This window comes from Corapipo altera, unplaced genomic scaffold, assembly GCF_003945725.1.
Source record: "Corapipo altera isolate COAL_440 unplaced genomic scaffold, ASM394572v1 67, whole genome shotgun sequence".
Lineage (NCBI taxonomy): Eukaryota > Metazoa > Chordata > Aves > Passeriformes > Pipridae > Corapipo > Corapipo altera.
In genome coordinates this window covers 8581094-8596456 of record NW_020884906.1, presented here as the reverse complement: position 1 = coordinate 8596456, position 15363 = coordinate 8581094, and the positions used below count along the sequence as shown (strand labels likewise).

At 41.4% G+C, this 15363-nt stretch overlaps 1 protein-coding gene across 9 annotated transcripts in view; it reads left to right on the top strand.

Moving 5' to 3' along the window:
- The window catches only part of CHEK2 (checkpoint kinase 2), a 14009-nt gene extending 666 nt beyond the window's left edge, over nucleotides 1-13343 (top strand). The window contains exons 1-16 of one of the 9 annotated variants that reach the window (XR_003529157.1): nucleotides 396-674; nucleotides 1625-1864; nucleotides 2390-2514; nucleotides 2780-2927; nucleotides 3684-3774; nucleotides 4726-4834; nucleotides 5406-5459; nucleotides 6051-6112; nucleotides 6596-6695; nucleotides 7199-7285; nucleotides 8011-8174; nucleotides 8390-8505; nucleotides 9821-9906; nucleotides 11522-11625; nucleotides 12495-12575; nucleotides 13164-13186. Coding sequence is in view for 6 of the 9 variants with exons in the window: in XM_027652431.1 (XP_027508232.1) it covers nucleotides 494-674; nucleotides 1625-1864; nucleotides 2390-2514; nucleotides 2780-2927; nucleotides 3684-3774; nucleotides 4726-4834; nucleotides 5406-5459; nucleotides 6051-6112; nucleotides 6596-6695; nucleotides 7199-7285; nucleotides 8011-8174; nucleotides 8390-8505; nucleotides 9821-9906; nucleotides 12495-12575; nucleotides 13164-13259 (1740 nt within the window). In the remaining 3 variants the exon portion in view is untranslated. The other 8 variants (XM_027652434.1, XM_027652437.1, XM_027652435.1 and 5 more) reach the window with 8 other exon arrangements.
- Nucleotides 13344-15363: the final 2020 nt, after the last annotated feature.

Below are 15363 nucleotides of genomic sequence, written 5' to 3'. Positions count from 1 at the left end.
ATCGCGCCCCGCTCCCGGCGGCCCCCGCGCGCCGGCCGCTTATTGGCTCCGCCCGGGGCGCGCGCGTACCGCGGCACCGGCGCGAGCGGCGCGAACCCCGTGAGCCGTGAGTTCGGGTCCCGCTCCGCCCGTCCGGCCCCGCGCTCCGCTCTTGCTCTCCCCTCCCCTGCCCTCCTCTTCCGCCGTGGGCCGCTCCTCGCTGGTTCTCCTGGGAAGGTCGCGCGGCGCCGCTGGGTCCCGGGGCCGCGGTGCTCGGGCGGGCAGGGCAGGGCGGGCCGGGCGCTGAGTGAACGGGAGCCCGGCAGTGCCGCCCCGGGGTCCCGTCCGCGCCGGCCCGGCTCCGCCATCCGAGCGTCTGGGAGCTGTTCAGAAGGAGGTGTAGGTTCGATATGAGGGAAAATTCCCTTGTGGGAAGGGCTGCCCAGCCTTGGCACAGGCTGCCCAGGGCACGGGTGAAGTCACCATCCCTGGAGGGCTTTTAACAGCCGTGTGGATGTGGCACCTGGGGACGGGGTCAGTGGTGGCCTTGGCAGTGCTGGGGATGAGCGGTTGGAGTCGATGGCCTCTGTCTTTTCCAACCCAAACGATTCCATGGTTCTGCTCCCTCCGCGGGCGGCCGCGCCAGCACCGCTGCAAAGGGCCGCGGTCGGAGCCCGAGGGCCTCGCCTGTGTCTGTGAGCACGTGTAGAAAATGGGACGTGGGAAGTAACTTAGGAGCTGTTGTGGGGTTTTTGGCTCGTAGTGAAACGTAGCGAACCGATAAGGAGATTTAAATTAGCCTGCATTATACATCGAACGGTATGACAACCAGCTAAAACCCCAGTAACACAGATGGTGAGCCAAGAAAGGAAGCAGAGGGATGAGTGCCAGCGATCCCAGAGGCTGGAAGGCTCGTGGACCTTCCAGCAGCCCCAGTGAACGCGGATGTGTTTGAGGACGCCGACTGTGGGGCTGGGCTGGCTGGTGGAGCGTTTGTTAAGTGGGGAGGGAGGAAAGACGCGCTGTGAATTCCCGAGCTGTAACGGGGCAGGGAGGCGATTGCCATTTCTTGCCGCCGGCAGCTGCCAGGGGCTGTGGTGGGTGTGTCGGGCTTTTGTACTTTCATTGTGTGTGGGTGTGACGAACCTGTTGGGCGCCTTCAAGAAAACGTACGTCATTTTCTTATATACGTCATAGTTCTTATTTTTCCCTTTGTGTTTGGGGACCGGCCGTGATCCCTGCTCCATGCGGGCATGCTCTGTTTTTTGGGGACCGGCCGTGATCCCTGCTCCATGCGGGCATGCTCTGTTTTTGGGGACCGGCCGTGATCCCTGCTCCATGCGGGCATGCTCTGTCGTAGCGCAGCCCCTGCCTGTGTGACCCAGTGCGAGCCCTGAAGTCCTCGGGAGCAATCTGGGAATAAGGGTTATTTCTGTTTTAGAACCAGCAGAGGCCGCCCCACATTCCCTTTTAAAAAGAAAACCATCCTGGTTTGCAAAATTCCTGGGGATTTACATATAACCCACACGTGCACTCTTTGGTTGGAAGTTTTACTTTGAAGCCTGAGAATGGACTTGAGTGTGAATGTTTGCCACTTTTACTTTGCTGTAGTAATTGTGTTTTTTTTTTAACATCGTCTTTGAAGCCAACATGTCCCGAGAGACTGAAAGTGAAGTACAGCAGACTCAAGGTGCCCAGTCGTCACAGAGTTCCTCTTCCAGTGGGTCACAGAGTACTAGTCAGTCTTCCTCGAGTTCTGGGACTCTCAGTTCTTTGGACACTGTTCCGACTCAGGAGCTTCCGTCGATCCCTGAGGAACCTGAAGAGCTGGATCCTCAGCCGTGGGGTCGACTCTTTGCACTTGCAAAAGGTTTCAGCAACTGTGGTATGTGCATATTGTAACAAACCTCTTGGTTTGTTTGTAGGACCTCAGAAAAGTTCTGAGCACCTTGCTAGAGAGCAGTGTCTTCTCATTTTTAAATTAAGTACAAGCAAATTTAGGTATGCAACTTTTGCAATAATGTTTTGTTCTATACATCTCAGTGTTTATATTGAGTATTTGGATACATGGATTCCATAGACCATTAGGGTGTTAATGTTTTTTGTTACATGCTTCATTTTTCCATTTTATAACTTATTTTATTATCATATGGTTCTATGTTGCTGAAGGTGAACTGAACACTACTACTGCTAAGGAGGGCAAAATTATTGAGAGCATAAAGAGGGTAAAATTATTAAGGAATTTCACAAGGTGTCAATACTGCTTTGTCTGAATTAAGACAAATAAACTTGATTGTAGGGGAAGAATCTTGTCTCTGGTATCCTACTCTACCATCTGGCATCATTCTGTAGTGCCATAGTTATTAACTTCCTGCAATGTTGTGTTCTCTCTCTGCTGTACCTTCCCCAGACTGTGTGAATGAGGAATACTGGTTTGGGAGAGACAAAAGCTGTGATTACAGTTTTTCTAAGCTAGGATTGTATGAGACTGGCTTCTACGAAAACTACAGCAAGAAGCACTTCCGAATTTTCAGGGTAAGTGCTGAAAAGGTTAACTGTCTCTCTGTCTTTGCATAATTCAAAAAGTGACTTTGGAGCAGAAATCCTAAAGATATCAAAGCATCTTCAGTGTTGACTCCTTTAACACTACTCTTGGCAATGCCCCACTCACCAGGTTTATGAAAAAACCTCAATAGTCTCATTTTTTGAGCCAGCAATAGTAAATTTCTAGTCCATCATGTCTTTACTGTGAAGTCATTTCTTCTTTACTTTCATCTTTATTACTTTTTTTCTCTTTGAGGAAATGGGTCCAAAAAATTCCTATGTTGCCTACATTGAAGACCATAGTGCAAATGGAACATTTGTGAATAGAGAGCTTGTTGGAAAAGGGAAGAGGCTTCCACTGATTCACAACTCTGAAATTGCACTGTCTCTACAGACCAATAAGGGTAAAATGTACTTTTACTGCAGGAGGTTCTTCACATGTTGACCAGGAGGTTGTTTCTGTGTTGATTTGAGTGTGTTTCTTGGGAGCTGAGCTGCTTCATGAGGACTGTTAAAACACAGCTATGAATAGATGTTTTAGTGCTTGCATAAAAATTATCCATATCCACATCAACCCTAGAAAAAAACTAAAAAAGAAAGCTGAGAGGAATCTGCATCAGATACCACCTTACTAGAGTATAAACTTCTATAGTTGCTTTCCTATTTTAAAAATGCTTTTGGGCTTCAGTAGCTAGGAATGTGATGGTGGGAACAGGGGAGACAGACTATTGAAGAGAAGTTGAAAATCCCCCCAGATACCTAATGGGATGCTGCATAATAAATAGAAAATCATCTTAAAAATTAGCAGACCTGGGTGTTTGTTTTTTTTGTCTTTGCCTTTCCACTAAGATGCTGTCTTCTTGATTGTTAATTCTCTTTGATCCCTGCTGGGACATTGAAATTTTTGCCCATTTTATCTAAGTGTGGTGTTAATTGGTTAAGGATTGTTATGACTGTAATACCAAAATGTCATTTTTCAGTAATAAGATCACGTTGCTACTCCATAGCTGATGTAATTTATAGCATATGTTTAGTTTTTCCTCAAGCAGGCATTTTTTCAGTCGTGTTGTTGACTATAAAAGCTCAGGAAAATAGCTTTGTTTCTTACAACAAAATTTTAAAATTAATAACAGAAAAATGATCTCCACTTGTCTTCCCAGTGTTTGTATTTTCTGATCTTACGGTGGATGATCAGCTGACGTTTCCTAGAGAATTGAGAGAGAAATATATCATGTCAAAGACTTTGGGAAGGTAAGCATCCTTTTTTCCTCAGTATTAAGGTTTGACTTTGTTACCATTGTCAGTACCTTGTTCTGCAGTTGTTACCAGTTCTAACTGAGCTGCTGTTTTAAAAGAAAAAAGAAGAAAAATTAATGCTAACACCTCAGTAAACCTGTTCTTTGCAACAACTTTAAAAAGGAATTTTGGCTTCATCCCCTTAATTGACTTGGGATTTGTAACCTGCCATCAGTGGCGAAAACCAGTTTTTGTTTTGTTTTGTAGAAGATGATAAAGTTTGTAAATTCTTAGCAAGTTTTTGAAGTTTGTATATTAATTTACTGGGTTACTGGAAGTAGAAGGAAGAGCTTTATCTCAGAATACAGATTTCAGCAACATCACTGTTGAGGCTTTCAGACAGAAGGGGAAAGGACTGTCCAGGAAAAAGGAGAGAGAGGCTATTTTAAGAGGAGGCTATTTTTTTCTCTTTTGGAGGCAGTTGATCAGTGAAGAATTTGGAGGTGAATGGTTGAGTAGAAACAAATCCGAGTGGGAAATACAAGAATTTCTTTCTGCAGTGTAATTGCTATTTAGTAGAAACACAAGTACTGTCATATCTGTTCTTCAGATTTGTGCAATCTGATGTTGAGAGAACCCTTCCTAGGTTCTCTTCCCCTAAATGGGTTTGGGTGAAGGAAATGCTGACAGAGCCTGTCTGTCATATTTGCCCCTACCCTTGGTGCCAACAGACCTGTCTCTTTGCATATTTACTCCTGCAGTTCTGAATGAGTGGCCCTTGACAACACTTGCTATTTAAACAGACTTCCTAACTGTTGAATGCTTCCTGAAAGAGGCATATTTTAGAAAGCTAGAAAGCAGCAGCTCCAAATTGTGTGTAACACAACGCTTTCATTTGTCTGTACTTGTTACACAGAGTTTTGACGAGTATTTGTAAGCACTGACATAGCTGTGCTCTCGTGTTAGTGGTGCCTGTGGAGAAGTCAAACTGGCGTTTGAGAAGAGCACTTGTAACAAAGTCGCAGTGAAGATCATCAATAAACGGAAGTTTGCGGCGAGCGGCCCGAGAGAGGCTGTGAGTGTTTCTGTTTGTCTGTCTGTCCATCTGTCTTGGCCGTCTTGCAGTGGCCCTGGAATATTTGCTGACTTCTCTGACTCCCTAGCCATCTTCAACTAAAGAGGATTTTCTTACTTAATGTAAGAAATTTAATTTAAATGCCTTTTGATCTGGTAGCATCTACGGAATTCTGTAGGAAGTGCTTACTTTCATTCTTTGACCACATTCTGTTGGGTTCATAATTTAGGACTGTTAGTGGGATGTATACAGAGGGTGGTGTGGAGTCCTGTGGGATTTGGTTTAAAGGACAATACAGGTATATATGTGACAGTATTTTTCTGGTTTTGTCGTTTGGAAATTAGTTGGGGATTTCTAACCCGCAGTGAAATGACATGTGGGGAGAAATATCTTGCTCCTGATAGTGACGGCAGATTGTTTATTTAATTCACTGAAGGCACCTGATCAGTTTGTGGAAAAAGATTGTATGTTATGATCACTTAGAGTAGCAAAGGGCATGGTGGCTTTTCTGGTACTGTCTTTTACTTCTGAACAGCACTGTCTTACCCAATATACTTGATTATTTTAACAGAACCCAGCTTTTAATATCGATACAGAAATTGAAATTTTGAAGAAAATAGATCACGTGAGTGTTACTGTACATTTTTATTCCTTTCTGCTTCCTAATGTATGTACTTGTGTAGTTCACTGACCTTAGTGTGGTAACTAAAGATCAATTTTATCTGTTTAGAAATGTGTTAAAGGAGGCATATGCTTTTTCTTGTAAATTACTGAATGAGTCTTTTTTTCTCTTTTAATTATATTGTCTCTTTGCAGATTTGAGATTTTAAAAGTTTGTATAAATGAGATGCAAATTTGAGAAGAAACTTCACAGGAGAAATTTCAACCTGAACCACTGTTGTAGGAATCTTTCCTCATGCGAGTTTTTGTAAATGCCATGAGATAACCAAATATAAAGATTAGTTTTGGCTGACAGTTTCTTGAATTTGTATCCCCTCTTTTCTCTGCACGTAAAATACACAAAATGTTGAGGGGATGGTAACTCACAACTGGAAAAATAAGGATTGTGTTTACCAAAGTCTGGGGTGCTCGCTAGCCACTTGTGTTAAGTGTTAAAGTGACATGGTTGAAATACTGAAGTAGGAACTTTAGGATTAGTTTTTACAAATTATTCTACTTTTTTGTGTGTCTCTATTTGTGTTCCCTTTTCTGTTAGCCTTGCTTAATCAAGATCAAAAACTTTTTTGAAGCAGAGGATTACTACATTGTTTTGGAACTGTAAGTAAATTGTTTGAAAGTACATACATAAAATGAAATGTTTTTCATAACTACAAAGAATGTGTGTAGTTCTGAACTGTGGGGGGGTTGTTTGTTTTATTTTTTTTTTCTTTTGCTGGCCTCCACTGTTCTCTGAAACCTCTGTAAAATTAGGAGCTAAGATAACCAGCAGAAGAGTCATCCTTCTATGCTTTGTAGGCACTTGGTGCCTGGATGTTGTTTGCTCTGCTGCTGTTGTGGATGGCTGCTACTTTTTTGATTTTGGAGCTTGTAAGAGGTGACTGATCAAAAATCATGTAACAAGTCCCAGTGAGGACTTAGGAGACTGACCCAAACTCAACAGTGCACGTGCTGTGTTTAGGATGTTGCTCACTCATTTTCAGAAACATGCTCTTTGTAGACAAATGTTTTGGTCTTAGTCCTGTCTAATGAGACGAATCTTTTGGAAGTCATGTGTTGACTTCTTACCTGCATTTGTTTTAGGATGGAAGGAGGAGAATTGTATGACAGAGTGTCAAGGCCAGTCAAGATGAAAGAAGCTACCTGCAAATTGTATTTTTATCAGATGCTGCTGGCAGTAAAGGTACATAATGGTGAATTCTACCAAGAAAAAATATGGTTATGCATATGAATATCGGTAAGATGAATTTTTCTGTCACTTGTTATTTCTGAAACCCATTCAAGCAATCAGCACAGCATTCTTAACAATTTGGTTTAACAAGAGAGAAATGGAAAACCAGAATTCCTACAAAGAAAACACAGAACTTGGGTCTTCCTTAGTTCTGTGCTTTTACTGAGATGAAGAAGTGTAACTTCCCAGAGAATGGGAAGTATGTAACATCAGGCCAGGTCTGCACACTGAGCTTGTCATTTGAAGCATAATGATTTCTAAGGTGGTTTTTTTGTTTCTTTGGGGTTTTTGTTTTGTTTTTTTTTTAAGGGAAAGTCAGAAGCTGGGAGCTTTAAATGCCTCTTACACAGCTATTTCTGTTATCCTGCCATTGCCATGGGAAAAATTGGAAAGCTTACACTTTAAAACCGGTTAACAGTCTGTTTTCCCTTAATTGTCTGTCTGTATATATCTAGTATCTTCATGACAATGGAATTATACACCGAGATCTAAAGCCAGAAAATGTGCTACTTTCATCTTCTGAAGAAACATGTCTTATAAAGGTAAGAAAACTTACATTTCGTGTCAATGGAGAAATTTGGGAATATTCCTTCTCATTCATCTTGATATTTTGTTAAACATATCCAAAAAGATATTATGGAAGTAGTCATACAAACCGTGAAATAACTTAAAACATTGAGGGTTTTTTTTTTCATAACTTTATTTTTACTTTTGTGGGTATTTCAACCCATACACTGCATAACTAACTTCAAATGTCAATGCTTTTTTTTTTTTTCCTCCCAATAAAATGTAATTCTTGAATTACAGGCAGCATTCCCACAAGCTGTATATGACAGGGCTATTTTTTTGTGGTTTTGTTCTTTTATGGGGAGGGGAGGGTTTTAGTTTTCTTTTGTGTTGTTTTTTTTTTTTTCCACAGAGAAAGCACTGAATAGCTTTGCATGGTAAAGTGCTTATTTTTTAAGTAACCTCTTCTAATAAGCTGCAATACTTTTATTCTCTGGTTGTCCATTTACATCTGAATTTTAGAGTACTTTCTGATAGTGTAAAAGTGTGATCCTCTGTCATATATATCTCTCTCTTCCTCCTCTCCCATTCTCACTTAAAACTCACAGAAGTTTGGGTAACTTTTGTTCATAGTCATGTACTGGAGCTGGCTTGGAAGGAAGAAACTTGATGTTACTTCCTGATTTATGAGGACAATGTGATGTGTTCTAGTACAGTCCATCCTAATATGTAATGTGGTGTTACCATTTTTAAATACAAGATTACAGATTTTGGACAATCCAAGATTCTTGGAGAAGCTTCTCTTATGAAAACATTATGTGGTACCCCCATGTATCTTGCTCCTGAGGTTCTAAATTCACTTGGGACTGCTGGATACAGCCGAGCTGTGGACTGCTGGAGTTTAGGAGTTATTCTTTTTGTATGGTAAGATACTGTGTAGATGTACCTTCACTGGGCAGTCTTTGACATATGTGGCTTGAGACATGGCAACTTCAGTATCTATATTAGGAAGTGAAAGTGTATTTAAAACTTCACATGTGTAAAATCACTGCGATAGCAGGTGCTTTAAAATGTGTGATTTCAGTGTTTCATTTGCTGTGACGAAATCTGTGTTATTTAACTTGTTTTCTTTTATGTAGCTTGTGTGGATATCCACCATTCAGTGAGCAAAATACTAAACTCTCTCTGGAAGATCAAATCACTCGTGGAGAATACAGGTTCATTGCAAGAGAATGGAAGCATGTGTCAGACATGGGTATGACTCCAGCACAGGGGGTAGCAGAATATCAACCTCCTTTCTTGTAGTTTTTGTTTTCCCTTATCTTCCTTTCCAGCTGTATGGCAAATTGTGTTTAGTTTTTAAAGGAGTGTCTTAATTTTTTTTAAAGTTCATAGTTAAAGCATTAGAAAGAGGAGATACATTTTCATTGAAGAGATTTCTCAGTAATATTTAATGTAATTAACCACAGAAGTATAGAGTTTGTGGGCACATATGTCTGTTTTTCCTCTTTTCACTTTTTCTTCTGACTTTATCAAGCTGGTCTACAGACTTTGCCTTGCCTAAAGATTCTTCAAGTGTTGAGCCAAAAATGCCAGGAATTTAAGGAATATGAGTTAGAACTCCAAAAGACAAATGTTCCAAGAGAGTCATTTCATGGTGCTAGACTTCCAGCTGAAAGTGTCACTCACATTTGTGGAATCAGCTATTAGGTTTGGCCCACTATAAGCTAAGTAGTCTGCAAAATGGAGTTTCTGCATAGTAAACTGCAATGATAGCTACTGTTTGCATGCTTTTATTTTTTTCAGGACATTTTATATGCACAAAATAATTGTAGTATTTGCCTTGGATACTCCTTTGTATGTCACAGAAGTTTCTAATAAATGATGCTGTCATTCTTTGCCTAATAAACTTACCAAGTTTAACTCCTTCCTGAATAATTTGAAGCTTATGCAATAATAAGTCAGACACATATAAGAACAGAAATTATGTTAAGTTTGTACATAGTCCTACTGGTATGTATTTAGAATAATCAGATACAATGAAAAGTAAATCTTGCTGAAATTCCCTTATGGGAGACTTGGAATAATAAAATATGACGTAAATGTCATATTTTCAGTGTGTCTAGTAAGCAGCTTCCTAAAAATTGAAAGTTTGAGATTATGTTGAGCATACATGTGTCTGTCTCTTCTTTCTCACCTTCCCAGATGGACAGTCTGCTTTCCAAGACACAGTAAACCAGGAAATTAAATTAAGCTGTCTTTGCTTTTCCACAGTAATACTGAAGCTTTTAGGAAAGTGCTCAGAACATAAATTGTGAACATGCTCAGTATATCTACTGGTAATTTTGATATATTGAAAAGTGTTGTGTCATGTGCATGTGAAGGAAAGATGGTTGCAGTCTGCAGCCCTCCCTGTGCATAGAAAAAAGAAAAGTGATCTGCCCAGCCTGTATTTTTGGGCATTGTTCTTAAGAGGTATCAGACATATTCTTGCACATAGCTTTTTGTAGGCATATTTCAGGTAATGAATGTATTGATCCTATGTCAACCAGATCTCTTAATTGTTTTAGCTCTGGATCTTGTGAAGAAGCTGTTAGTAGTGGATCCAAGCAGACGTCTTACCACAGAGGAAGCCTTAAAACATCCTTGGCTTCAGGTAGGAATTGAGTTTTAACTGAAATACAGCAAAGCTGGGTTGCTGGGGGGATAATTTGTTGATGTGAACTCCAAGGCAGTTCAGTAGCCTGAATGTTGTGAAGTTTTGTTGATGCAGTGTAATTTGCTTCCACATGGAAGCTGGGGAGTTCTGACCACTGTTCACCAGAGGTGTAACGTGTGCCTGACCCTGCTTCTGGGGAGAATGCCACAGGAGGGGTACAGTGATGGGCAAGGAGAGCTTCAGTTCTTTGGCTTCATGGCAATAACAACTGTGATTTTAAGTCAGAGCTTAAGCCTGCCTGTCCATAGGTTGTCTCTGACAGGAGTCTGCAGGAGAACAGCTGTCATTTGGTTGCTCTCATGGGCATGCACTGCCTCTCTGCCAGCTGGTTGTACAGATTCTGCTGGTTTTAAGACTGGATATTTTCACAGAAAATTAAGCCCAGTCTGCACCTGTAGCTGATCTGTGCTTTCAAAGATTTAGTCCCTGTGGAAAGACTGCAAAAGTAGCGTGGAGTAGTCTGCTGAATACCTTCTTTCAATGCAATCAGCAGCTACTGCATCCTTTCTGAGACACCTGTTCCCAGAACTCTTTCACATCTGAGGATCAAGATGTATTTTTTTAGAGACCAAGTCTGACTGTGGTCTGATAGGATGGACTTCTTCCTTTGAGCATTGTAACGAAGCCCCACTTACTCAGCTTGTTTGTGTGGGCAGGCAGTGCAGAGTTTGTTTCTGGCAGGTGTCCAGTACTACTGTCTTCTTACTATGCTGAATGTGAAAAAATGTCGCTGCTTTGGGAACCCTCTGAGTAGGAAGTGACGGTTTCCCTGCCTCCTGTCACAGTCTAGTTTTTGTGAGGGGTAGTCTTTGGGTGGTCTTTCCTTAATTTTGGCACTGCAGAGGTGACCACTGGACTTTCAAGCTTTCCTTGAAGGAGGCTGAAAAAAGTCACCCAGCCTACCCCTGAGCCACACAACAGGCTCTATTTACTCATGCCGATCACAGTGCTATTCCTGTTCCTCCACTGTGAACAGGGTGGTTTACATGCTTTGGTAAAGAACATAAGAGATGGGGTGGAAGAAACAGAATATCCCTCAGTGCTTAACAGCTGACAGTGTCCCCAGACAGAAATTGCATATGGATGACACTTTTTAAGTGATTAACTTGACTTAATTGTGCTGCTGTGCATCAGAAAACTTTTCCTGGCATTCCTGGCTTTTACTACTGTAGTTTTGTGTGTAACTTCTACAGTGAGTTAATCAGATATACATTCTTATATTTAAATTATAATTCTGAGCAGAAAATGTTATTTAGAAACCATGCTACACTTATTTTAAGGGTTGCTGGTATGCATACTGGGGAAGGGGAAATAGATAAGTGATTTAGACTAAGAATTTGAGATATTTCAGTATGTAAACTCAAGTTGTTATTAACTTGGTTATATATTCCATTTAGGGACACCTCTTACTGTTAAATTTAATTTTGAAGGCAGGGCAAAAAGTTTGAGAAATCATAATAGCCACAAATCCAGATGTCAGCTAGCACACAGCTGCTGTTCTTTGAACTGTTTCCCTTCAGGGGCTGTTACTAAGAGTATCAGATGTTCATAGGTGATGTACACTGCCTGCTTGGAAGGCCAACATCCAGCATGCTCAGTTCTAGATATCACATACGTTGAATACTACCACCAAAAGAGCTCCTGAGTCCTGTTACTGTGAGTAGTGAGGAGTTACTGGCTCCTCTCTCCCTCTTGTGTTGTCTGGAAGTATCGACTTTACAAGTCAGCACGAAAAATCACACTCTCCATGTGACCAGCTAATGCCTGATAGCCCTCTGATGATTTTGGGTACACTAGGGAATTTTTCAGATATTAAAAGTAGCGTGTTCTCCAAACAATATTTAATTTCTACAGATTTGTTTAAACCAGTAGTGCTTTCAAAGTGGTGTTTTCAATACATGTGCTGTTTACTCCATTCTTGGCTTGAATCTACAGCTTTAAAACTTAGTGAGCTGCTTAAACCTAAGTACTGCTCAGTGGAAATGTCCTACCTGTATGTAATAAAACAGGTACTTAAGAAAACATTTCTCAAAGGCATGTAAATAATTGCTGTTTCTGCCTCTGAAAACTTCACTGAGGTCTTTTGAGTGGGAGTTAGTTTGGTTGCATGCTAAAGAAAACACTCAGGTGTTTGTTAAATAAATGGAAAAATATTTATCTTACCTTACCCATTAACTCAAAGGTACCCACAGTCAAATCAGGTGATGCTGGAAAAGAAAAACAAGTCAAAATTATGTATAAAATAAAATGGATGTTCACATCAAAGCCTTTTTGTAGCACTTAAGAACATAGTTAAACAAAAAAGGATATACTGGAAGACTCCATTGCTTAGAAAAAGGACACACCCCCCCCCCGCCTTCCCCCAAGAAACTTAGTTAAAACAGCTGAAATCCTTAGGAGCTCAATGATTGTTATTTCTAAGTATCTCTAGCAGTGAGTGTCCCATTCGCTTCTCTTGGAGTTTCCCAATCTTTGCTTTTCCCTTAAATATTCTATCTACTACTTAGCTACTGTTTTTTCCCCAGGATGAGGATATGAAGAGTACATTTCGACAGCTACTTGCTCAGACACGTACCAATATGGATCCACCACAAACATCAAAAATGGTATGTGTAATATATATTTGAAGATTAATATTTGATGCGCAGAGAAATTAGATTTTGAAGTAACTCGTAATAAGAAAATCAGTTAATTTTGAGACTTGAAAGAAACGTGTCCTTGGGCAGTATGTGGCAGCCTGCTGGTTATCTCTGCTTCCTGAGGAGCAGCAATGGACTTCTGTGCTTTGTCAACACTTGTTTCAATGTATAGAAACAGTCTCCTAGGCTTTAAAGAATTAACCATAAATTTAGAATAAAATTTTTGAACATTTTTTTTTTTTAATGGATACAAGTCACTAATGTTTAGTATTCAAGGAAAAATTCTCATGTTAGTGCAAATTTAGGATGGCATTGTGCTATTCATTACCAGATGCTAATTAGGTGAATTGTAAACAGTAGCTGTTTCAAGCTGGGAGCAATGTCTTATATGAGAAGACTCAAAGGTGGATCTTGGTAGAGAAACATGGGCTAGTCATGCTGCTTTTGTGGTACAGAAAGGAGACACTGCCAGCACCTGTAACTCTGGAGCAAGCAGGACAGTCAGGCTCTGTCTTGCTTGGTTTCTGTAGCCATCCTGCTGTATCTTTCTTTTAGCCAATCACAATGAGAAAGCGTCACCATGAAAATGAGGAAGAATCTGGCCCTTCTAAGCGAACTGCTCCTTCTACATCGTTTCAGAAAATGACGTGAAAAAGAAGAGAAAGTGACTTTTGCAAATGACAGCTTTTTGTATGGAAAGCAGGCTTTTTTTTAATAAAAATTTAATAATGGAATAACATGCTTCAACATTGTTGAAGATGCAATTTCGAAATAAAAATTACTTTGTAAGACTGAAGTGACTGCTGTGCATGCATGATACTCTGCACAAATAGTCATGTTCTGGTCCATCCAGCTGTGTGACTCAAGGAAAATACCAGAAAAACCTCCTGAACTGAGTTATTAACCATCTTTAGGCTAGCTTCATCCTCACCTGTATTCTTTGTTTCTTCTCTTCCAGTTTCTAGGTTAGGCGTGGAAATAATGCTTAGTCCTCATCCTTTCCATGAGAAAGGAGTTCTAGGTTTGTTGAGCTTCTGCCTGAGGCATGGCATTACCTGACACAATGCTGCCCACAGACTTCTGAGGACACTTAGACTATTCAGTTGGGATGTAAAACTACCCATGGAGCTTGAGGTGCTCTGGGCTTCAGGTAAAGCTCCCATGCTGGGCTGGGCAGACTCGCAGCATCCTGCTCTGGGAAGGGGCTGATTGGCTTCTAAAGCAAGAGTTACCATCTGCATGGTGTTTCTAACATGTGTGTACTATGTTTATTTCCCAGAGGAGGGACGAGTAAGAGTGATGAAAGGAAGATTTATAAGTTCCTGCCAGGGAAGAACCAGGAATTAAAATGAGAGAGAAACAGTTTTTAGTTTTCTTTGCCTAAGTGAAAATTTTCAACTGTGTAGCTTTTACTAAAGGATATTAATTTTATTATTGGCTGAGAGAAGTTTAGTAACTCTGTTCTCAAATATGCACCCTCTAGTTAAAGGCATCTACTGTAAGTTCATTTTGAAAGAAAAAACATTATGGGTTATGGAATAAACCCATGTCAAGTAGGAATATGACATCCATGATTCAGGTTTTCCCATATGTGCCCATTGCAGAGGTCTTGTGTGTTTCAGTGTATTTGATATTAACCATTGCTAATGATAAAATGCCAGTTTTTATACATTGATATCTTTCTTAATGAATCAGATGGAAAACATCCATGGGCATCTGGATGGAAACAGCACCACTGGTTCCAATCCACTGCAGATACACCGGGGTGCTAGAACAGAGAAAGGCATGTCTGTCCTCGAGGATGTGCCCTTACTAGTGGACACCCATGGCAGACTGGCACATCCTCAGGGAATTCTGGTGCTTCCTGTGTCTCATCTGAAGTAGAAGGGAACACTCAGCTGCCCTTTGCTAGATGAAAGGATCATAAAGGATGTGATGTGTTTGGGCTAGGTTTGTGTCCTGGTGTACTGCAAAAGCCAATGGGCTTTGGTTACCAATGACTTAAAAAAGACTTGCATCATTGTCAATGAGAAGATAATTCCTTAGCTCCTCCTTACACTGTAAATTAACAGCAATTGGTTTTTATATTGAAATAAAAGACACCTGTAATTTATTCCTCCATCTTTTTTTACATCCCCCAGTTGTTTGATAACTGTTGTAACTACTTTGCTTGGATCCTTTCCTCTGGTCTTGACTAAGACCTACTTTCTAATGATGTGTTAATTTTGGTCTCCCTAATTTGATGACAAACCTTTGGGCTGCTGGCCATGTGTTCATCATTTTATTGCAGAAAGCTTTCTAAAGTTTGCAAAGTGTCACTAAATTTCACTATGGTAAAGCGGCAGCTGATTTGCACTTAGACAACAAATTTCTTTATTCACAGCACGAGAGTCTTCAGCATAATCCATTTGCCTGTTCATTTCAAGGGGCACGAGGGGTCACAGGATTTGGAAGGTTTGAGCTAACAAAGGTGCTGAGCCTCGCTGTGCAGAGGTGGTGCCGTCAGTGACCAGTGTCACCGCCTGCGCTGCGATGTGGAGCCCCGCTTACCCTCGAGCTCAGGCCGCCGCCGCCTTTGGGCAGACAGAGCTGTATCCTCCGTGAGGACGGGGCCCGTCCGCGGCGGACCCGACCGCTGCTCTGCCGTGCGGCCCCTGCGGCCGGGCTCGCCCCCCGCCCCGCCGGAGCCCGGCAGAGGCGCGGCCGAGCAGCTGCCCCGGGCCCGGGGCCGCCCCGGCGGGGCGAGCCGGGGCTG